The 23,072-nt window shown below is 39.8% G+C and overlaps 2 protein-coding genes across 3 annotated transcripts in view; one reads left to right on the forward strand and one right to left on the reverse strand.

Annotated features, from left to right (window-relative positions):
• The window catches only part of DNAJC21 (DnaJ heat shock protein family (Hsp40) member C21), a 31,937-nt gene that overhangs the window by 1,946 nt on the left and 6,919 nt on the right, over positions 1–23,072 (forward strand). For both annotated transcript variants that reach the window (XR_014296567.1, XM_082652156.1), the window contains exons 2-10: positions 5,643–5,736; positions 9,708–9,831; positions 10,144–10,266; positions 10,642–10,946; positions 12,175–12,326; positions 14,280–14,367; positions 16,554–16,712; positions 17,121–17,163; positions 21,584–21,756. Coding sequence is in view for 1 of the 2 variants with exons in the window: in XM_082652156.1 (XP_082508282.1) it covers positions 5,643–5,736; positions 9,708–9,831; positions 10,144–10,266; positions 10,642–10,946; positions 12,175–12,326; positions 14,280–14,367; positions 16,554–16,712; positions 17,121–17,163; positions 21,584–21,756 (1,261 nt within the window). In the remaining variant the exon portion in view is untranslated. The remainder of the gene's footprint in view (positions 1–5,642; positions 5,737–9,707; positions 9,832–10,143; positions 10,267–10,641; positions 10,947–12,174; positions 12,327–14,279; positions 14,368–16,553; positions 16,713–17,120; positions 17,164–21,583; positions 21,757–23,072) is intronic.
• Positions 8,141–8,647, reverse strand: LOC309821108 (riboflavin kinase-like; the record flags this gene model as incomplete). The annotated part of the gene is made up of 1 exon (XM_082652227.1): positions 8,141–8,647. The coding sequence occupies one exon, from the start codon at positions 8,645–8,647 to the stop codon at positions 8,141–8,143; it is 507 nt and encodes a 168-aa protein (XP_082508353.1).

Consider the following 23,072-nt stretch of genomic DNA (forward strand, 5'->3'; position numbering starts at 1 on the left):
CCAAAACTAGGCTTGGGGTCAGTGGGAAGGGTAAGGCCTGGGATGAAGAGAAGTTGCAAAAGAAAAATTACCAGATTTGGTGACTAGTTGGAAATCAGTGCAAAGAAGAAGGCAAATGTTACTAAAATATCAGTTAACTATTTTGAAACCAAATGTGTTAGTAACTAAATGTGAATAGCTTCTTTGAATGTCATCAGAATTCGTAACATCCTAAATATCTTGGTTTGAAAATGCCTATACATATAAGGGGTAAATACTGTCCCAGGAGATGCATGATTTTGATATGCTTTGCTTTGCTGGCTCATTAATTTGTTAAGTCTTGACACTCAGCAAATGTTTAATTTCATTCTGTGTGTAAGGTACTGTGTTAGATGTTAGAAGACATATGGGCTGTGCTTCAAAGACTAATACGTACCTCATATAGAAAGACTGCCCATTTTCATTGTTAAAAAAGAAAGAGATTACCTTTATTTCTGTTATAGAGGAACTGAGAATGATTTCCAGTAGGGTCAATAGCACTGCGTAGTGAGGTTACTCCTTGTGAAAGCCAGGCTCTCAGTAATTCATCTGACGACTGTTCCCTGAACACCTTACTGTGGAACGAGACAGGGGTGGTCCCTGCCCTGCTGGCCCTGCTGTCTTCTGGGAAACACAGAGGAAAGCAGTCACTTTTCATCCGGTGAGATAAGGGCAGTATGAGGGCAAATACAAGGTGCTTATGAGCACATGTACCAATCTGGACTGGGTTTTCTAGTGGGTGGGATAGATGTGCATCCCTGAAGAAGTGACATCTAGGTCGAGACCTAAAGCGGGAACACAGGGAATACAGGAGGTGGAAGGCAAGAGAGGCCACGGCAGAGTCTAGGAAGGGAAAGAGGTGAGCCTGCCCAGGTGAGCAGGGGCCCGGTCTTGAAGGTTGTGGTAACCTGCATTAGGCAGATTGGGTTTTAACCTAAGGGTGTTGGGAAGCCATTGAAGGGTTGGAAGCAGGAGAAATGATAGGTTTTTATTTTTCTTGTATCTCTCGGGCTGTAGTGGGGAGAATGGATTGGAGAGGGCAAGGCTGGAGGTAGGGAGACCAGTAGGTCCAGGACACTGACATGACTAGGATGAGGATAGGACCTGGGGGTGGAGCCTGAGTCACATGCTAAAATCCTCAGTGAGTAGGGGGAGTAGTTGGGAGGCGAGTGGACAGTGAGAAGGAGGGGAAGACGGAGAGATGGCCAAATGGCCTGAATCTCGATGGAATGCTGGTTTGTCCTCAGGGGTGAATAGAGAATCAGTGACCAGGAGGATGTCAGCTTTACCACCGAACCTGCTGTGTGACAGCTGTGCTGGAGCCCGAGAGGCCTGTAGGGAAGTGGTGTTCTCAGGGAACCTGGCTTCAGTCAAGGCAGGACTTAAAAGGCACAGTCCATGAAATGTTCTAGAAGGTAGTGTGAAAACATTTGGGACAAAGTGGAAGACGGTGTGAATGGATCAAGAGAAAAGCACAGGATAGTATGAGAATGCCTTTTAAACTTTAATGACTGGATTTGCAATACCTGTGGCTTTTGCATTTGGCTAATAATTAAGGTGGGCTTTCCATTTTTTATGATTGCTTGTTAACTCAACTGCAGTCATGTTCAACCTCCTGGTCAACCAGTTACAAGTATATTTAAGTGAAATAAAAAGCCATATGACAGATTGAAAAAACTAGTTAAAAAAGAAGCTCCAGCAAGTGATTAGATCTTACTTTCAGATGGTACACTGGTGGGTTTTTATGTGTAAAAGCTTTAGCTCTTACCAGACTTCTTTGAGGGAGGAAGGAAGGGAGTGGGAAGAAACAGGACAACAAAGTACAGATGAAAAGGTGAAGACAGCCACCACGTACCACCCCAAACAGCCGCCTTTTTTGTCTCATGTCAGGAGATTCAGTTGCTGGCTTTTTCTGCCTTTCTGCTTTAATTTTTTTTTAATTTAACATCTTTATTGGAGTATAATTGCTCTACAGTGGTGTGTTAGTTTCTGCCATATAACAAAGTGAATCAGCTATATGTATACATATGTTCCCATATCTCTTCCCTCTTGCGTCTCCCTCCTTCCCACCCTCCCCATCCCACCCCTCTAGGTGGTCACAAAGCACCGAGCTGATCTTCTTGTGCTATGTGGCTGCTTCCCACTAGCTAGCTATTTGAACTATGCTTTTTTTGTTTATCTGACCAAAATGTTATTAATGATTTGACGAAGACACAGAAGTCATGAGCTGGACTGTCACCCTGGAGGCATATCAGGATTGTGTTCAGCTGCACGTGACAGGAAACTGGCAATTGTGGTCAAAACAAATAGTCATTTTATTTTCTTCATGTAGCAAGAAATCCAGAGGTGGCCCATCTTGGTAGCTCCAGCTGCTTGATGAAGCCATCGAAGACCTGGTCCATCATCCTGACCATAAGACTTGAGTCCTTTCATCAAGTGTAAGCAGTTAAGCCTCAAAGAAGTTCATTACTCATGTGGAGGTGCAGAGAGAGGCAGGTGAGCCCCAGTGTAGCAGGTCTCCTCCACGAGGTCCTTGGACTCTGCTCAGCAGCTGTCAGATCAGGCCTCACTCACCATCTGAAACGGCAGCAGGGGATCCCAGGCAGCAGTGTGGAGGAGGAAGGATTAAAGCAGGGACAGAGTGTGTGCTGGTTGCCTTTCAAGGAAGTCTTAAAGCCACCATAGAATACTTTTATAGATTTTATTGACCGGAGCTTAGTCACATGGTCATGCCAAGCTTCAAGGGAGACTGGAAATGGAGTCTTTATTTGGGGGATCAGGTGCCCCCATAAAATCAGGAGTCAGTTGTTACCGGAAGAAGGGGATGAACTAGCAGTCTCTGCCTCAGTCCTCATAATCTGCCTGCAGGCAGTATACCCGGGCTTTGGGCAGGACACAGGGGATGAGTTAAGGGCATAAGGTGAGTGCCACCCAGGCCCATCCCTTTGATCAGGAGAAACAATCTTCTCCTAGGAGCTTCACTTAGTAGATTTGTGTTTGTATCTGATTGGCTAAAACTGGGTCACCTGACAACCCCAACTTCAAGAAAGTCTGGGGAGGTGAATTTTTAAAGTGTGTGTATTACCCCTGTGATCAAAATCAGGTTTTGTTAGGAGGAAGAGGAGAATGGATATCGAGTAGGCAACTAGTAGTATTTGCCACAGAGTAGTAATAAAAATCCAAAATAATTAAATCTAAAATTATCAAAACAGGATACTGGGTGTCCTGTGTTTAGAATCCAATTGCAGCAAGGCCACAACAAGATGGAATTTGATAGTATGCATTGGAAGTAATGGAAAACCTAGCCACAGTGGCTTAGTAAGTTAAGAATTTATTTTTCTCACCACAAGGAGTTTTGGAGGTAGGTGCCTGCTGGCATTGTTTCAGTGGCTAAGTAATGTCACAGTGAATCTCTTGACTTTTTCTTCATGGTCTCAAGATGGCTGCTGAAGCTCCAGCTCTCATGCCCATGTACAAGACAAAAAGAGGAAGGAAAGAAAATACACTAACAGACTTCTGCTTTCATCTCATTGGTCAGAACTATGTCACGACCCTTCCTAGCAGCAAGCGAGGCTGGATAAGCTAAAATACTTGCTTATTTTTTAGCTTATCCAGCCTCCACAGTAAAGGCTGCAAGAGATAAAGGAGGGGGAGGTGTTGGATGATCTAACCTTTAGTATCTACCACAGAATGGATTGAGTACTATGTTTGAGTTAAAAAAATATTTGTTATACAGGTATATTGGCTTGTCAGGAATTTTTTTAAAAAATATTTATTTATTTATTTAGTTGCATCGGGTCTTAGTTGTGGCAGGAAACTCTTAGTTGCGGCATGCATGTGGGATCTAGGTCCTGACCGGGGATCAAACCCCAGCTTCCTGTATTGGGAGCATGGAGTCTTAACCACTGCGCCACCAAGGAAGTCCCTCTTGTCAGTAATTAATATGAAAAATACTTGAAACTTTGTCACCTATAAATTCAATATGACTTACTGTGATATTGTTGCTAAAAGCTAATATAATTAGCTATAGTGACTAGAAGTAGAATGTTAAGGAATTAATGAATGGCTCCTTGATGATCACTGTCTTTGACAGCATTTGAAGTAGAGGGTATTATAGTGTGCATAAGAAATGGGAGATTTAGTCCAGAGAAGAGGTAGGCTAGGAGATGACCCATGGGCTGCTCTGTGGAAGGGGAGTTAGACCAGCGTTGTATTACTTATACAGCTAGGCTCCTGTGATGCAGTTTTTTTTGTTTCTGTTTATTACTTTTTTTTTTAATTCCAGGGGAGCATGATTCTATATCTAAAGCTTTTTGTGTTAAAACATCTTAGTAAAAAGAGCTATGGCAAATTGCTGCACTTGAGAAAGTGTTGTCTGTGTCAGTTGTTGAGCAGAAGGCCACTTGAAGGACTTGGGATTGTGTAATGGTATCTGAAAAGAGGAGGTAGGATACCCTTGAGGACCTTGTTTTAAGACTACTTCTGTCATATTTTTTTCTTAGAGGCAGATATTGAGTTGTAGCTTAAAGAACATTGATGTACTCCACGGTAGGTTCAAAATATTTTACTTTCTGAGTGTATTAGTTATCTACTGCTGTGTAACAAATTACTGAAAACTTAGGGCTTAAAACAACAAACAGCAAATACTTTCTTTTTTTTTAGCAAATATTTTCATAATACGGACTCACACGGTTTCTGGGGATCAGAATCAGAATGGTGTAGCTGGGTGGTTTGGCTCAAGCTTTCTCACCAGGTTGAATCACCATTGTCTGGGAAAACCCACTTTCAAGCTCACCCCCACAGTAATGGCGGGCCTCAGTTCCTTGTTGGCTGTGGGCCGGAGGCCTCCATTCTTCACCACGTGGGCTTCTCATGGACCACTGGAGTGTCTGTGGCAGCTGGCTACTCCCAGCGATCCAAGAGAGAGTGAGCGCCCAAGATGCAAACTGCAGTCTTTCATGATCTAATCTTGGAAGTAATATCCTGTACCGTCACCACTCCTGCCACCTGCTTTTGGTCACAGAGACCAACCCCGGTGACATGGGAGGGGACCACACAGGGCATGAGTGCCAGGAGGTGGGGGTCCTTGGGGGCCATCTTGGAAGCTGGCTACCACCCTGAGGCAAAGATGCTTTCTGAATTCCGCAGTTAAGGAAGCACAACTAATTAGGGGGAAAGTAATTAGTTAGCACATCCTTTGTAAAGTTTATGAGATTTATTTTGGTATATGCTGGTAAGAAAGAAAACCTTAAGGATGGTGGTAAAGGTGGATTAAACATAATCTAGCACTGAATAGTAACAGCCTTTCTATAAATGATTGATTTATGTATTTTATTCCTTCTAAAAATAAAATGTGTACTACTCAGCATTTTCTGTTTGTGGATATCCAGGTTGAGTGCTCAGTGACGCACTGAGAGTTAGAGAAAAGCATGAAATTTCTACTCAAGTTCCCACTTATAACAGATCCTGATTATCAGCTGTCATCCATTTTCTGGTTTTCCTTAGTTGTTTTTCTTCATTTTTGTACACTCATCTGTGTATGGCATTTCTGATGGAAGAGGTCCCTTTTAGAGTCTGTCCTTTACTTTTTTGATGACTGAATTTCTGTGCCTTTATTTTAACAGATAAAAATCTGGATAATGCCGCAGAAGCAGCTGAACAATTTAAACTAATCCAAGCAGCGTATGATGTGCTAAGCGACCCTCAGGAAAGAGCATGGTGAGCATCACGCTGTCCCTCCTTGTGTATCTTGTTGGGAAGAATGGTCAACAGAGGGTTTTTAAAAAATTTAATATATTAAATGGTTTGGGGTGTGTTCTAAAGCACCAGTCACCTGTTCATTATATAAAATGCAGTGTGTTGATAGGAAGGAACCTTAGAGATGATTACTCCAACTCTGATACTATAGATGATGAAACACAAAGCTTGGCAATCGTAGATAGTTATAATTTTGATACTTATGAAGTGCCTTCTCTTTGAATAAGGTCTTTTTGATGTCTGACAAATTTACTGATGTCAGAAAAGGAAGAATGTTGACTTTTCCTTAAAAAACAGATACAGTGTTTTCATCAAGAATTGTAATATTTTCCCAAGAACTACTTTATATAAGAAATTGAGTTAAGCTTCTACATCTATGACAGATTCTTTAACTCATGATGACTCAATCATTTAATGCCATTTCCAAACAAAAATTTCTCCGTTTGAAGTTCTGGGTTTCCAGATTCTCAGTGAACTTTTTGCTCCAAAGTCCTGACATAACTGTGCAAGATCCCGCAGAGCAGGTGGGTGTTCAGTTCATCCGTGCAAGTCTTCTGTGTGATGGCATACAAGCACGGCCAGCTGTCAAGAGAGAAAGGCTGTAAAGGAAATTCTTTTTTTTTTTTCACTTGGTCAAGATTTTATTTCAAGGCCTGAAAACACCAACTAATCGAAAATGGCCCTACTGCAATTTCTTATAATATATAAATAATATAAAACTTAAAAAAATGTAGACACTATTAACTAACTCCTAAACCACACACTATAGGCTTTTCAAAAGCAATAGTTATTTAACAAAATGTAAGGTGACAATATCAAAGAATTTTCACACTTAATGAGGACACAATCTGTCACAAGCTACTCACACAAACACAAATCTTTTTTACACTTTCCATGTTTGTTTTTAACTTTGTTTCATAGAACCACTGATAATTGAGGCTTCTTTCAAGTATAGGATTTCTAACATTAAATTACATTTTCGAAGTATTTCTATAAAGAAGAAATGAAAAAGACACATACTACATTGTTTACCATAAATTCATACACCAAAAACTCAAACAATCCAACTGAATTTATTCCTGCTTCCCCCTTCTCCAACATTAGCTTTAGATGTTCTTCTAAATATTATATAAACAGTTTTGTTAAAATCAGTTCTCTCATTTATGCACATTAGGGAAAAATGGTTTTATAATGAGTTATCTTTAAAATTCTAGATAACACTCTTTAGCCTTAAATTACATTGTGTACACACAACTACAACAGTTTGCATTTGCTCAGGAGCATATAATCACATTAAAAACAAATGACTTTGTAGTTCATAGTTTAGTTGGCTCTTAAATAGTTTCCCTGGGGGGGAAACAAGTATTTTGTGTTGTTTAAGAAACTGATATAGATAAATGAAATGCTAGGTGTTCGTTTAAACTTTGAGGAAACCTACAGATGAACTTTTGGGCGTTTTTTCTAAAATGCAAGAGATATGCGCTTAATCACTGTTCATATAGTGAAGGGATGGGATGGCAGATACAGACGCAGATGAAACTCTACATTTTGTAAATGTAGAGTTGGATATTCTAAATGGAAGGACTGACACTGACAATTGTTTACAGGAAACAAAGGTGAAGAAAAATGTTGAAGAATATCTGCCCTTAGAGAGAGAGACGTGTTTTACAAGACAAAAATGAGAGCTAGAGATTGCAAAAACACTCATTTTACTGTTTTAAAAGAAAAAAAAAAAATAATAGGGAGAGAGTCTAGACCAATTAGAACTGAGGCAGCTGTAACAAAAATGGAACACAGTACAGTGATTTGAGCCCTTAAAGGAAATGACTGACTAAAATGAAATTTCTCAAGTCGTCATGTCTATAATAATAAATAAATGTGCAAAATATCAAAAATACAAAGTCTGGATTTTTTCCCCTTAAGTTTGTAGTAAACTGTCTAGCCTCTGCTTAATATAGTTACTTTTCTAAGCCTTCTGACTAGCAGAGCATGCTATACGGGCACACGCATGCTAGAACTTTACCGTGAGAGTTACAGTTCTCATCTCAAGCTAGTGACTTGCCTGTTACCCATATTTATATATATTTCATTCCCATTGTAAAACACTTAAGGCCTTTCTAGTGGTACATTTTAATCAACATATTACATAAAAAAGCATCTTGATTTTTAAAATGAACCTTTTTAGTCCTGTAACATGGTGGGTTTAGTTGAACAGCTGGAACATAATATGGTAACTACATTGGACTGTTTAATTCACAGCTGTAGGAAAATGTTTGATTTTTAAAATATAACCAAGATGAGACTGTAGAGTTATGAGCAGTAAAATATTAGAAAACAGTGAATGAATAAATAAGATGCTTTTCCATCAGTGGCCATTCATTGTTTTGCTTTTAGGAACCTGGAAGAAATTGTCTTCTTTGAGTTTCAAATGTTCCGGTAAATCTAGTCGTTTCTTAGCTTCCTCAGTATCACCTTGAATTGCTGAAATAAGTGACTCTAAAGAATCAGTTCTTTTCTGATCTGAGGTAGCAAGAATTTCCCCATGGAAGTCCTCTTTGAAAGTATGCATGATATGAGCTTCCATGGACTTTTTTGTATTCTTGTAGTATGGGTTCCATCCTATGCTCACCACCATCTTATGGACGTCTACACTTCCATCACTGGCCCAACCATGATATACGCCAGTGGATGCATCAGCCGGAAGATTATCTACTACTTGTTCAGGAAAGTTAGCTGTAGGAATGCCCAGGTGCTTGGGGCCGCGACCGAACCGCACCACCTGGCCGCGGCAGAAGTACGGCAGGTGTCTCATGACGCCGTCCGTTCGGGTTGCGGGCTGCGGTCCAGTCCGCGCGTCAGGCAGAGCCGCCATCGAGGCGGTGCCCGGACCCCCGGGCCAGCCGGGGGACACGGGCAGGAGCTCCGCGGGCCGGGTGGGCGGGCGAGCGCACGGGCGTACAACGGGCCGAGCGGCGCGGACGACACGCCTCGGCGAGACCCTTACGCCGCTGACCAAACAGAAGGTGCCGGGCGACTCAGAGGCTGCGTCTGGAGGAAAATTCTTATTAAATTATCTTTTATATAAAAATCAGAGAATCCTAAATTTTTCTCCTCCTGAGGAATTTGGAAATCTGGCCTTAAGAAATGCTTTTGCCTTCCTTTGGAAACTTTGAAATTCTTTCCTGCCTTCCTTTTACTCTAGCTCTTCTCTAGATCTTAGGCTGTTTTCTTGTCCCGAGGATCCCCTTGTCTTTTTGTTTGAAGGCCCTGCCTATTAACTCTCCTGTCATCTGGAGGCAGTACTGCACGGTGGCGAGGAGCATGGGCCTCTGGTGCAGGACACGTGGTTTTGAATTCTGGCTCTGCTGCTCATTGGCTTTATGACTGTGGACAATGTTATGTAATATTGCTGAGCTTCAGTTTCCTGTTATATCAGATGAGGGTAATAACCAGCTTTACAGAGTGAGGGGCAGTTGTATGTGTGTGAAGCTCCTAGATTGTTTACATAAACATTAGAAGAGTTTTATTCTGGTCCATGTTGGTAAATCCCCAGATCCCAAATGTGTAGTTAGCCTGTGGACCAGATGATGTCCACTGCTGTCTTATTTAGTAAGGTCTCTTTCGTGTGAAAGTGCAGCTACGTTTCTGGGAGAGTCACGGACATTCCCTGGCTCATTAAATTCCCCTCTTCGTATTGGCTAGTACCGTATACTGCCTGTAACGTACTGGGAGTTGCAGTCATAGTTTTAATCAGCACTTCTGTGAAAGATTATTAAGTCTTTGCCTGTTGATATTTTCCTTCAGATTTTTTGGTTGTGGGTTGACCATGTTAAAATGTACAATAATTATATTTTGACTGTTTCAGAGGAAGGAATCCTTTTGAATTCTTATTTATTCAGCCTTCACTGATGTCGCTAATTTTTTTGGTTTAGGTATGATAATCATAGAGAGGCTCTGCTTAAAGGTGGGCTTGCTGGAGAGTATCAAGATGACAGCTTAGATTTGCTTCACTATTTCACTGTGACCTGTTACTCTGGTTATGGAGATGATGAAAAGGTAAGAAATGAACTCACTGATAATTTCTTATCAAGTACTTAAGTAAGACTCTCAAATGCAAAGAGAATTCCTAAAATTATTCTACAATAGAAGGTGAAGGAATGTTCATTTTGGAAACTGAAAAACAGAGCTTTCATATTTAAACTGTCAGCATATAAAGACCTTCAGTTGAAAACTAAATGTACTTTCAGTGACCGAGCTTGGGACTGTAATTCTGTAACATTAAAGTTTTTCATGTTGCATTTTAAAATCTTACTCTATAATTAAACTACAAGAGTGTTAAGAATTTGTGTTTCTGTTACTGTTTTTTAGGGCTTTTATACAGTGTATCGTAATGTTTTTGAAATGATTGCCAAGGAAGAACTAGAATCTTCTTTAGAAGAGGATGTTGAGGATTTCCCAACTTTTGGAGACTCCCAGAGTGACTATGATACGGTAGAAGAAAAATTCATTGCCATTTTGTAATTAGCATTTGTCAGTGTATCTTTTCCCTATTTTTTTATTTTAAGAAGAAGGGTTCTAGTTCTCAGTCTTTTACTGTGACTCTCTTCCTCTCTTTCTTTTCCTGATCGCCTCCCGTCTTTTCACTATTTAGTGATCTTGGTCCCATTCCATTAATTTCCTCATCAAATTCATTCTGAAGAGTTATTTTGTAAAGCCTTCAAAGGACTGTCTTCTCTGTTGATTAATAGTAAAGTTGTATATACGAAGAAAGGAGGTTAGATGTTTTGCATCAGCAATATTTGCTACCTTACTGAAAAAGAAATCCAAATAAAAATCTAGCATTTTACCTGTTTTCTTTGTCACTAGGTAGTCCATCCTTTCTACGCTTATTGGCAGAGTTTCTGCACTCAGAAGAACTTTGCTTGGAAAGAAGAATATGATACACGACAGGCTTCAAACCACTGGGAGAAACGAGCCATGGAAAAAGAGAACAAAAAGATTCGAGACAAAGCAAGGAAAGAGAAGAATGAGCTTGTCCGTCAGCTCGTAGCTTTCATCCGTAAAAGAGATAGAAGAGTGCAGGCTCATCGAAAACTTGTGGAAGAACAGAACGCAGAGAAGGCGAGGAAAGCCGAAGCAATGAGGCGGCAGCAGAAGCTAAAGCAGGCCAAGTATGTGGTGCTGGCTGGACCCTGTCTATGAGTAGGTGCTGGTCCCAGCAAGCATCAGTGGATACCTGGCGTGGTGCTTTCATGGGGGGTTTAATCCTCATTCTGCCTACATCCCTTTCTTTTACATTCTGGCATTGGACGATGTCTTTTCATCTGCTGTGAAAAAATTTTTCTTTTGAGTTGGATGTTTTCCTTCAGAGGCCCTTTATACTTGAGATTCTTTTCAGACTCTTGTAACGTTTAATAATAACTGACGTTAATCGAATTCTCATTCTGTACAAGGCCGTGTTGTAAGTGCTTTTCTTGCAACAATTCTGTGAAGTAAGTTCGGGTTTTTATCCTTTCTTTTGAGGAAATGAGGCCCAAGATCACATAGCTAATAAATTGCAGAGGTGGGAACTGGACCCTAGAAGTCAGTCCAGTGCGCTGCTTTTAAGTACCACACAATACTCTGTCCGTATACGCTTAGATATTTAGTTCATCTCAGTGCCTTTAAAGTTTTGTTGTTTTGAGTCACTGTAAAGGCGTTGTGTCCAGAGCATTATAGCATTCTTTAAAAAACTATTCACTTCTTGAAAGTTCTACCCACCTCATCTTTTGAAAAATTAGCACTTTACATGACACTTACGTTTTAAAACCACCTGAAGACTTTTTTTAAAAAATAAATTTTATTTATTTATTTATTTTTGGCTGCGTTGGGTCTTGTCGCTGTGCGCGGGCTTTCTCTAGTTGCGGCGAGCGGGGGCTACTCTTCATTGCAGTGTGTGGGCTTCTCATTGCGGTGGCTTCTCTTGTTGCAGAGCACGGGCTCTAGGCCCATGGGCTCCAGTAGTTGTGGCTCATGGGCTCTAGAGCGCAGGGTCCGTAATTGTGGCGCACGGGCTTAGTTGCTCCGTGGCATGTGGGATCTTCCCGGACCAGGGCTTGAACCTGTGTCCCCTGCGTTGGCAGGCGGATTCTTAACCACTGTGCCACCAGGGAAGTCCCCACCTGAAGACTTTTATTAAGTTGCGAAGAGTTATATGTTTCAAAACCCATTATCTAGTGGAGCAATTAAAATCAACCACATAACAGATAACAGATTTAAGTGACTTTGCCTGTTTCAGCCAAGCACAGGTTTTAAGTTTGTAGGCGCTGACAATTTGGGAGGAAGAAGCTCTCCAGGGGATGGGTTTTAAGCCCCCAAAATAAATAAAACCAATGCAGAGACTGTGCTGTGTGTGTCTAGACTGGCAGAGCAGTACAAAGAGCAGAGCTGGATGACGGTGGCCGATTTGGAGAAGGAGCTCAGGGAGATGGAGGCGCAGTATGAAAAGGAGTTTGGAGATGGATCAGGTGAAGATGAAGCGGAAGAACGGGAACTCCAAGACGGACAGGATGGTAACTTCCTCCATTCACTAAGAAACTGTAGGAAATAAATGTTTTTGTGTTCAGGGGTTGTGCACTCAGGATGCTCACAGATGTCCATAAAGGGCTCAGGTGTGAGACAACAACGAATGGGAGGGCAGATGAAAATCTGGAGAACACCTGGGTTCTGGCCGATTGTTGCCAGTTTCATGTTTGTTTGGTTTGTTTGTTTTTAAAGTGAGGCTGGAAAACTGGATTTTTATGTGCCATCTCCCAGTTTTTAAATATGGCAGATAATTGAAATGAAAAATAATTTGGCATGGCCAAGTGAAGGTAGACTATGGAAGTAGTATAATTGCAGTAATTTCATTAACGAACTCTTTTCTGACCATGTTTTGAACCATTTGGCTGCATAAATATATTGAGAAATGGGCATATTGTCAGGTGTAACTGGTTATTTTTAAAAAATGCAGTTAAGCAGTAGGTCAACTTTTAATAGTAACTCTTTCCAGAAGAGCTGATACTGTGCACGAATCTATCTGGCATATATAAATTGTCTCATTTCTGACTTGTAGAGGGGCTTCTCTTCGTGTCCTGAAATGTGTCTTTTCTCTTCCTCTATCATTAGAGCACAGGCATGTGACTACCTTACAAGGAGAGGATTGGGCATTGTTGAGAATAGTGATTGCTATACCTGACTTTCTCCACTGTCTCTGGCTGTTCCATGAGAAATAAAAGTAACTGATCTAAACATGGTTTACTTAATTTTACCTTACTTACAAATGTTGGTTTTCAGACTAATAGCTCAAATGATAAAATGACAGACTTTTATTTATTCCACGTGATCAGGAAATTAAATGTTTTCTTAATGAATTGCAAGTAGTATGTGTGAAAGTGCCTTGATAGTTATGAAGCACTGTGTAAATGTGAGGTGGCATAATTATGTAGAGTTTTACAGTTTATAAGGTGCTTTCACATATAAGGTCTTGCTTGATCCTCACACTATGTCCCTTATATGTAGGTTTTGCTCATGTAGTTATCTCTTTGTTACTGAGAAGCTCTGGCATATGTCTGAGAACATATGAGAACATTCTTACATCCAGATTTTGACTTCAAATCCAGCATTCTTTATTAACTATTTGAATAATCAAACTATTTGAAAGTGTACACATAATTAGAAAGTATCTTATACGAAACATTGGAGGTATTTTGATCATTTATGATTGCAGTGAGAATGTCCTTCAGAATCATATTACCATTATTATTAAAAAAAATGTAGAATATAGAAGAGATACCTTGGGTTCTTTATCGATCCCATAGTAAATCCAAAATGGCAATCAGTTTACTTGTTTATTTCTTATAAAGATAGACTATGGGATTGTGCAAAGACTTTCAGCTGAGCTTAGATTTTGTGGTCTATATTGATAATAATTATTCCGTTGTAATAAAGCTTCAAGTTTATAAAAGTCTGTAAAGATAATGTTAAACTTTACGTGTAATACACTATTTTATGACCTGTCTTTCTAATAATGATGGAATGTCATAAACTAAGCTTATTTAAGCATTGAAGAGTAGATTACAATTATACATGTGTTCACACCAAATCTTGCTCAAGAGATAAACTAAAACACCTTTGTTGAAAAAACTGCTTTGTTATAGAACTATGAAAATGACATTTGATTTTTTGAAATTAGCCCATACCTAGGACTCTGAGAATTTTTTGAATTTTCTTCTAAGTAGGCTTATGAAAAGAACTTGAAAGGTAAAGTGATCTGTTTGGAAGCCTTCCCGTATAATTCAGTGCTGCTTTTAAAAGGCCAACTCAAATCTCGGTAACATTGTATTTTCTTGGTGAGGAAGCAACAAATTTTAGTTCTGATATGTGTGCAACTCTAGATACTTACTGAAGAGATGTTACTTGTTAACATGTTTTAGATTTATGTTCTAATCAAACAGGACTCTTAACTGTAGGCTTCCCTCTCATAGGTAAAGATGGTGACGAGGCTGAGGATGCAGAACTTTATGATAGCCTTTACTGCCCAGCATGTGACAAATCTTTCAAGACGGAAAAGGCGTAAGTTTAATATCTTTGAACTCACCTCCTCTTTTGAGGTGAAGTGTAGCACTTTGAAAGTCCTAAAAAAAATGCTTATAGCAGTTGGTCACTAGCCCTCACCTGTCATCTTGGGGGATATCTTCCCAGCAGGGGAGGAAGAAGGATTTGTACCAGCAGGTAAGCCTGTTGGACTGATTCTCACTCATGTGATGTTCCTGTGTAATAGCTGCTTTTTAAACGTGTACGCTATCTCCAGAAAGAAACGTTGCTTGCTTTGGTGAGGAAGGCAGAGTCACACAGGCAAGGGGGCTAAACTGAGGCCAGTCATCTTTCTCCACAGTTGGTGCAAACTCACTTCCAGCCGTCACGCTCCCGTGAGGACCGTTGCCACCAGCCCGAGAACTTCAGATGTGTCCTGCCTGTAGTATAGTTGCTGAAGTCGAAGAACTTTATCTTAGGGGAACAGTCACGAAGAGAGCAGTATTAGAAAGGATACTATCATAAGGCAGGCGGGGAGGGGCCGGCTAGAATCTGGGAAAAGATGAGAGTAGAATTAGCAAGGGGAAAAGAAGCAAAACACGTGCAGTAAAGAAGGAGGAGGCAAAGGATGGAAATGGAGCTTGGGAGTTCTGAGTGGCATCACTGTGTAACCCCAGGGAAGAGCGATAGCGTAGCCAGAGGAGTGGCGCAAGGCGGGCAGAAACAAGCAAGGAAACAAAAGCAACGATGAAGGAGGCTTTAAAAGTAGTTTTTGTATTTGGAAAGGACGTCAAACTTACCGACAAGTTGCATGAATAGACTGTAGAGCGCCCGGTTCACCTGTTGCTCACGTTTTGCCCCATTTGCACGTGCTCGTTCTCTCTCCACACACACAGACAAGGTTCTTTCTGAATAATCTGAGAGTAAGTTACATACGTAGTGCTCCTTTACCTCTGAACACTTCAGTATATATTCCTTAAGAATAAGGACATTCTTTACATAATCACAGCCGTCAACTTCAGGAAATTTATAACGTTGATGTAGTACTTTTATTCCATTTGCTGCCTATATTTCGCTTTTGTCAGTTGATCCTGTATTAATGTCGTATGTAGCATTTTCCCAACTTCAATACAGGATCTCGTCTAGGATCATGTATTGCATTTATTTATTTAGTCTCATTTAATCTGGACCAGTTCCCGTTTCTGTGCCATTGACATTTTGGAAGAGAACTGACCTTTAAAATGTTTTTTAAAAACAGACTATTTCTCATTTGGGTGTGTCCATTTCCTCATGATTAGATTCAGGTTGTGCATTCCTAGCTGGAGTACTGTGTAAGCATGTGTTGCTCTCAGGGTTTCTATCTGGAAGGACAGAAGTCTGTCTGCCCCTCATTGGTGGTGATCATTTTGATCATCCAGTCAAGGTGTTGTCTTGTTTTTCCACTGTATAGTTAGTATTTTTTCCCTTGCAGCGTGTTTAATATGCGGGGAGACACTTTAAAGCCATGCAGATATCTTTCTCTTCATCAAAATTTCCTTCCTGGATTTAGCACCCACTGATGGTTTCAGCTTGTACCAATCTTATCTATAATCATTTCGAAACGAGGCTTTTCCAGTGCCAGTGCTCCTACATCATAAGTCATCATTTGACCTTCTGCTGTGCACAAGAACATTTACCTGTCTGTTGTCAGTATGAATTTCTTTTCAGTGCTTTAAAATTCATTGTTGCCCTTCTCATGCTCAAATTTCCCAGATGTGGTTAGTGAGAATTCCTTCAACGTGGCTCCTGTGTCCTTCTGACATGTCCCAGCCATATTTTTGAGCACTCACTTTCTGGCACAAGATGTTCCAATTTCTCTAAGGAACCTCAGTCTTAAGGAGAGAATTTTAGTAGGAATGAAAAGTAGGCAACCCCAACTAGAAAAATCCAGATCTGAACAGGATGAGATAAAGTGGTGACACGAGTTTTCTACTTTTTAGTTTATATAACTCTCATAGCTTAAGTGTTGTCAGTTCTATTTTGTGAAGTGTTATTTAGTTGCCCATGGGGGCACTGAACTAGACATTGCTTATGGAATTTCACACAGAAGGGTAGAGGTGTGTCTTAGTTTACATTTAGGGTAGTGGCAGTGAGAAGGGAGACCCCTCTGGAAAAAAGCAAAAGGAGGTAAACTACTCTTGTGAATTAATCCCATTGCAGTCACTCATACCAGCTTGTTCTTTCAGCATGAGGAATCATGAAAAATCAAAGAAGCATCGGGAAATGGTTGCCTTGTTAAAACAACAGTTGGAGGAGGAGGAAGCAAATTTTTCAGGACCTCAAACTGATGAAAACAGTCTGGATGCCAATTCTGAGGAAGAAACGGAGGATGCACCAAAACAAAAGTACTTCTAAAAATGTCACTACACCTACTTAGCACACTAGAGATTGCATTTAAGTGCTGTGTTATCTCAAAGAAGTTATTCTGTTATGCTAATATTTTATGTGTTTCTTCTAGTTAAGAGAACTTTATAGTATTGAAATGGTTAAAGACATGATGTCAGATATAATTTTTATAGACTATATTATGACTATTAAAATCGGTTTTATAACTGGGTAATTGATATGCTAACTACTATCAATTGAACCACTGTTACATTTTTCTAAAATGACAATGTGGATATTTTTATTTTAATGCTTTATGATATTAAATATGTTTTAATATCTTATTTCTGTTTGTATCACTAGTATTTCAGTATTTTTTCTTTCCACTTAGTCAAGTATTTGACGTTTTGATTTATATTTGTTCTTAGACTTTCTAAAAAACAGAAGAAAAAGAAACAGAAGCCAGCACAGGTATGTTGAAAAAGTTTTATTAACATTTAATATCAGATGTAAAGTTGGAGTGCTCTTGTTTATTCAGTATAATCTGTGTTAAGGAGAGGGACTGTCGCTCCCTAAGTTCATGTTGATTGTAAAACAGATTAAAAGGAGTCGAAAATATTTTGGTTTTTCAGTGCTTTACCTCATATATATGTGGCCAATTTACCTAGTTATTGTTGTCTGTGTGTTTAAAAATTTGGCATGTGGAATTCCCATAATACAGATTAGCTGAGGGGACCATATTAAAAAAAATATTTGGACACATGTGATGACAAGATTTTTAAATCAATATAACAGTTCAACTCAGAAATATATGAAAATCTGGGGATTGATCGTTGTAATAATGCATGAAATTTCGGAAAGGGAACATTTGCTTACCCACTCCTGGGCATGTGTCTGGAGAAAACTCTAATTTGAAAAGATACATACAACATACACCCCAGTGTTCATAGAAGCACTGTTTACAATAGCCAAGACATGGAAGCAGCCTAATTGTCCATCAGCAGATGAGTGGATAAAGAAGGTGCAGTATATATACACAGTGAAATATTACTCAGCCATAAAAAAGGAGTGAAATAATGCCATTTGCGGCAACAAGAATGAACTTAGAGATTATCATATTAAGTGAAGTAAGTCGGACAAGGACAAATATCATAAAATACCACCTATTTGTGGAATCGAAAAAAATGATACAAATGAACTTACTTACAAAACAGAAATAGAGTCACAGACATAGAGAACAAACTTATGGTTACCAAAGGAGATAGTGGTGGTGGGGGTGAGGCAAATTAGGAGTTTGGGATTAACATGTACACAGTACTATATATAAAACAGATAGCCAACAGGGACCTACTGTATAGCATGGGGAACTATATTCAATATCTTGTAATAACGTATAATGGAAAAGAATCTGAAAAATAATATATATATATGTGTGTAACTGAATCACTTTACTGCACACCTGAAACTAATACAACATTGTAAATTAACTATACTTCATTGAAAAAAGTGGTTAAAAAAAGGAGCATTTGCTTAGAAACTTGTAATGATTGTGATTCTTGAAAAAAAATGTTTTTTCAAGTTTAAATATTTCATACTGGGGGGTCCAAACTTAACCTCTAATCTTAAGAATTATTATTAAATAAAAGGGTATTGTGTTGTTATATGTATAACACAGTCTTGTGGATTTTTTGAATCTATAAAAACAAAATGAACTTGCCCATTTTACTAAGGGTATTTGGTAGTTCTACAGGGAATGGAATTGATTTCTGTGCTATTTTAATATAATCTAATTGTATTTGCTTATATTAAGTATTAAATGTTAAATGTAGCTCTTTTTAAAAATTGGAAATGTTTTTAAGAAAACTTAGGTAATACACTAATAATTTTTCATAAATCTTTAGATTTGGCTTATTTATCCAAATGTCTATAATATGTTTGATAATTTTGTCTTTCATATTCCAAAATGATACATGACACATGAGTTAATCACTATTAAAATTGTGACTTGGAACTTTTTGTCTCAGTTACAAAACCACATAGCAAATTATATGTTCCTTTTATAAAATGACTCATATCATCTTCCACCCAAAGACTCTGTAGTCATTTGTTTAGAACACTTTCTCTCTTGTGTGTCAGAACCACTGGAGTGAAGACAAAATGGAATGGAGAGGGACTTATACCTGATAGGTCCTAAAGATTGCAACAATAAGCACATGTATTTGTATTCTCTTACCAAGGAAAATGCTTCTGTTTACCAGCCCATTTTTTCCCTCCAAAGCTATATGTATTCCTTGATGATACCTCTTGTTTATGGTTTCTAATTATATCAGGGAGACAGCCCCAATTCAGATCAAGTTTTATGTAGCACTTTCCCTGGATATTTTCTAAGCTCTTTTTGAAGGGGAGGGTAGTGTGGAGACATGTACGGGTAGGTAAAAGAGCCGGAAACAGCAGATACTGAGACTCATGAAACTTCAGATTGGGAGTTTTCTGTGTTGTCAGAAAAATTTGCATAAGCCAGCAAGGATTGTAAAAGAAAACCCCCAAAGCTGAAATTGAACGTAAACAAACAAAACCCCCTTGTTGACAGCAAGGAAGAATTAACGCAAAAAAGTTTAGAATGTGCTGCTCTGAACACCATCCTTGGGACATGCTCTAAAGACAGAATTAACTCTAAAAGAAGAAATCTTGAGCTTTACTTAGGGGATATTTTGGTGGTATTGGTGTGGTATTTCTGAAACTATCTTATGTGTATTGTAGGATAGAGCAAATATACTAATGTTGTTGGGAACCATATTCTCTTGTGGGAGAAGGGAAATACAGGTATCAATTGAGGGAAAGAGAGAGGAAGAACACTAATGTTGGACTGGAATTGGGGGTATCAGTATGAGCTCGTGATATAAAAAAATAAATAATACATGCATGAGCAGTATACACTGAGGGCCCAGAAGCAGTGATACCCAGTAGCAATGAGCATATGTAGTTCACACATCTTTGTCTCTAAATCCCCTTCCCCAGTAAAAGGAGTCAGGGTTTGGTCCTTGGAGAAATGGCTGATTCTAGGGCTGAAACAGGGAAAATACAAGGTGAGCCTGCATTATCTATGCTAGAAATATAAGGGGTATTCAAAAATTGACGGGGATAAGTCAGAAGTACCCAGGAGTCAGCTTAAGGGCTTGCCGAATATGGGAAAATTTGAGTCATCAAAAAGAATAGTGGTCATAGATTTTTTGACATTTATTTTATTAAAAAAAAATCGTGTATCTATATTGAGCCTAGAAAAAGAGAGAGTTGGAGAAAGGAAGCAGATGGGAATGCTTCATTCCAAGAATATGAATTAACACAAATGCAAATGGCAGGACTAATAGAAGCAGAAAACATCACTGTTCTGTATCCACCAGTGTAATAAATGGTTCACATAAGAATCATCAGTAGATGCCAGATCCATTGGGTGCATAGTTATTAGGGAACAGGATATTGACACAATCTCAAAGTAACACTCTGCACATATTAAAAAAAGAAAAATGTACTAACAGTAGAAAAATCTGGCAATACCATCTTAATCAAATGATGAAACTTTAATCACTGAAAAATGGGAACTGACATTTTGCTTCCTGATATAATGTATTGAGGACACAGAATTATCTTTATGATATTCCTGCTAGAAATGTTTAACCTGAATCTAATCACGAGGAAGTAGTTAAAATCAAACTATGGGACGTGCTACAAAGCAGCCATCAAATTGTCAATATCATGAAAGACCAAAAAAATGGAGGGGGGGTACTGTTCTGGAATAAAGGTGATTAAAGAGATCTGACAACTAAATGCAACATTGGTCCTGGATTATATCTACTATAATGCAGGGGTTACAAAAAAGGACATTACTGGAATGTGGATATGGATTGTGTAACAGATAATGTCAGTGTTAAATTCTTGAGTGTGAAGAGGGAATTGTGGTTATGTAGGAGAGTGTTTCTGTTCTTAGGAGATACGTGAGATCTACCTGCAGCTTGCTTTCATAGTTGGAGGGTGGGTGCAGAGAGAAGGAACATGGGAAGAAGAGAGGGAGAAAGCAGACATGGCAAAATGTTACCTGAGACAAAAACAAATCAGTTGTATTTAGCGAAGATGTGTTAGTCAGGTGTTTTTTCTTTTATCATGCCTGTTTGGTGGTGTTTTCTTTTTTTCCTGATTGTAAAATAGTTGCTCGTTGCAGATCATTTGGAAAATACGGAAGAGTATAAATATCATCCCTAATTCTGTCTATAGATATTACTTAATGTTGAATTGAGTTGTGATCAGAGGTCATACATAATTTTCTCTCTACCGTTTTTGCTAATATGTTCTGTTTTTTCACATAATTGAATCAATATCTTTGGAAACATGATTTTTAAGAGCTCTATAATTTTCCTTCATATATTCAACCATTCACTTATTGAATATTTGGATTGTTTCCAATTTTCCCTAATTTAATATTTCTGTAATGGGCATTCATGTTCTTAAGTTATTGTCTGCCTCTCCTTTTTTTTTTTTTTCTTTTCTTTTCTTGCGGTACACGGGCCTCTCACTGTTGTGGCCGCTCCCATTGCGGAGCACAGGCTCCAGACGCGCAGGCTCAGCGGCCATGGCTCACAGGCCCAGCCGCTCCGCAGCATGTGGGATCCTCCCGGACTGGGGTACGAACCCGCGTCCCCTGCATCTGCAGGCGGACTCTCAACCACTGCGCCACCAGGGAAGCCCCTGCCTCTCCTTTTTATTTCCTGAAGATATCCTCCTACCAGAGTGTACAGCACATTACCATTGTTTATTGTAACTATTTGGCAACATAACATAAAAAGCCAGTAGTAGTATATTATTTGTTTTGTAATGGCACACATGTTTTCTTACCTAGAATTATGATGATAATTTCAATGAAAATGGAACTGGAGAAGCAGTAAAGGTTGATCCAGAAGATAACAGCCTAAATCAAGGCAGTGCCAAAGGATTGGAAGATATTCCCCAGGAAAATGTCAGTGTTACAGAGACTGTGGAACGGTGTGATGACCCCAAAAGTGAAGCTAAAAGGTAAGTAAGTCAGAGTTGCTTGTTGTTTTCTAATTACTTAATGCTGGTGGTGAGGATGGCTTTTCATCTATCAAATAAAACCCCCTTTCCCATGATGGACGCCACGAGTCAGATGTATCTGTGATTTACACCTACACACGTACGTTTACAGAGGATGGTGTTGGAGGGAGAATGCTAGACAGTGTGCTCAGACATTGCAGCAACATGGCCCAAAGCAGAAAGGAGTCACGTGGACCCAGTTTTTGTTCCCTTTATCCTGCTCAGGTTCTTATTTTGCCCAGGGTCAGTAATCCTTGGCACTTGCCTGAGAACAAGACTACAGACCAGACTGTGCCCCATTCGCCTGAGTATCACTGACCAAACCTCCATGCTCGGGCCAGGCATCCTGCCTTCAGCCCCCGTGCAGGTCGTCAGGGCATATGTGCACAGCTTGGGGCCCTCGTGCTCTAGAGGCCCAGGAGTCCTGGTGCTGCACAGGCCACAGCGGCTGGCCAGGGGAAGGTCTCGCTCAGGGCAGGTGGCATTCCTTTTTCCCTCCTCTCCTTGTCTGACTTTCTCGCTCCCATCCTCCTCTGTTCCTCTGGAGCGGAATAATTTCTTATTCCTTGAGGAAAGATCTGAACGGTAGGCAACCGCAGGTTCCTGTCACAGGACCATGAAAAAAGAGTTCAAATGACAGAGTGAGGTGGAAGCCTGAGTTGAAAATGCTCAACGCTGGAGTAACAGTGAGGGGTATGGGATTTAGGTGCCATAAATGAGGAGAGAAATGCCATGGAAGCCTAGAGTAGGCCTGGAGCTGTAGGAAAAGGAGAACAAGGAGCTCCATAAACGGGTAACCTGGATGCCTGCCTTGGAAGACTTTGGACAGTGGAGAGCTGGAAGGGGAGGTTACACACTACTCTGATGCTTGGTGTGTGTTCCCATGTTAAACATGAGGAAACTGAGTCTGGGTTAAATGACTTGCCCCAGAACAAAAGCTGGTAAGTGGGAAAGTCGGCATTTAATCCCATCTGCCTGACTACTTGAAGGACCCAGTTCAGCTAGCTCCATGGGGCCCAAGCATCCTGTGACGGTCCCTCAGAGGCTGCTTGGGTGTATGAGGGATGGGCCAGAAGTGGGGCTCCAGGCCCCTGAACACCTCCGTCACATAGAGCTAAAGTATTTTCATTCATTTTCCACAGTACCTCCACGTGGGATTCATTTGGGGGAGGAAAAAGGGTTATTGCTCAAACTCAGACTTTCGCGACTACTAGTGAAGTAGTGAAGTTCAGCTTTCTCACTTAATGATGTGAGAAAAAGAGTCAGAGAATTCAAAT

This window comes from Grampus griseus, assembly GCF_964374135.1.
Source record: "Grampus griseus genome assembly, chromosome: 3".
Taxonomy (NCBI): Eukaryota; Metazoa; Chordata; class Mammalia; order Artiodactyla; family Delphinidae; genus Grampus; species Grampus griseus.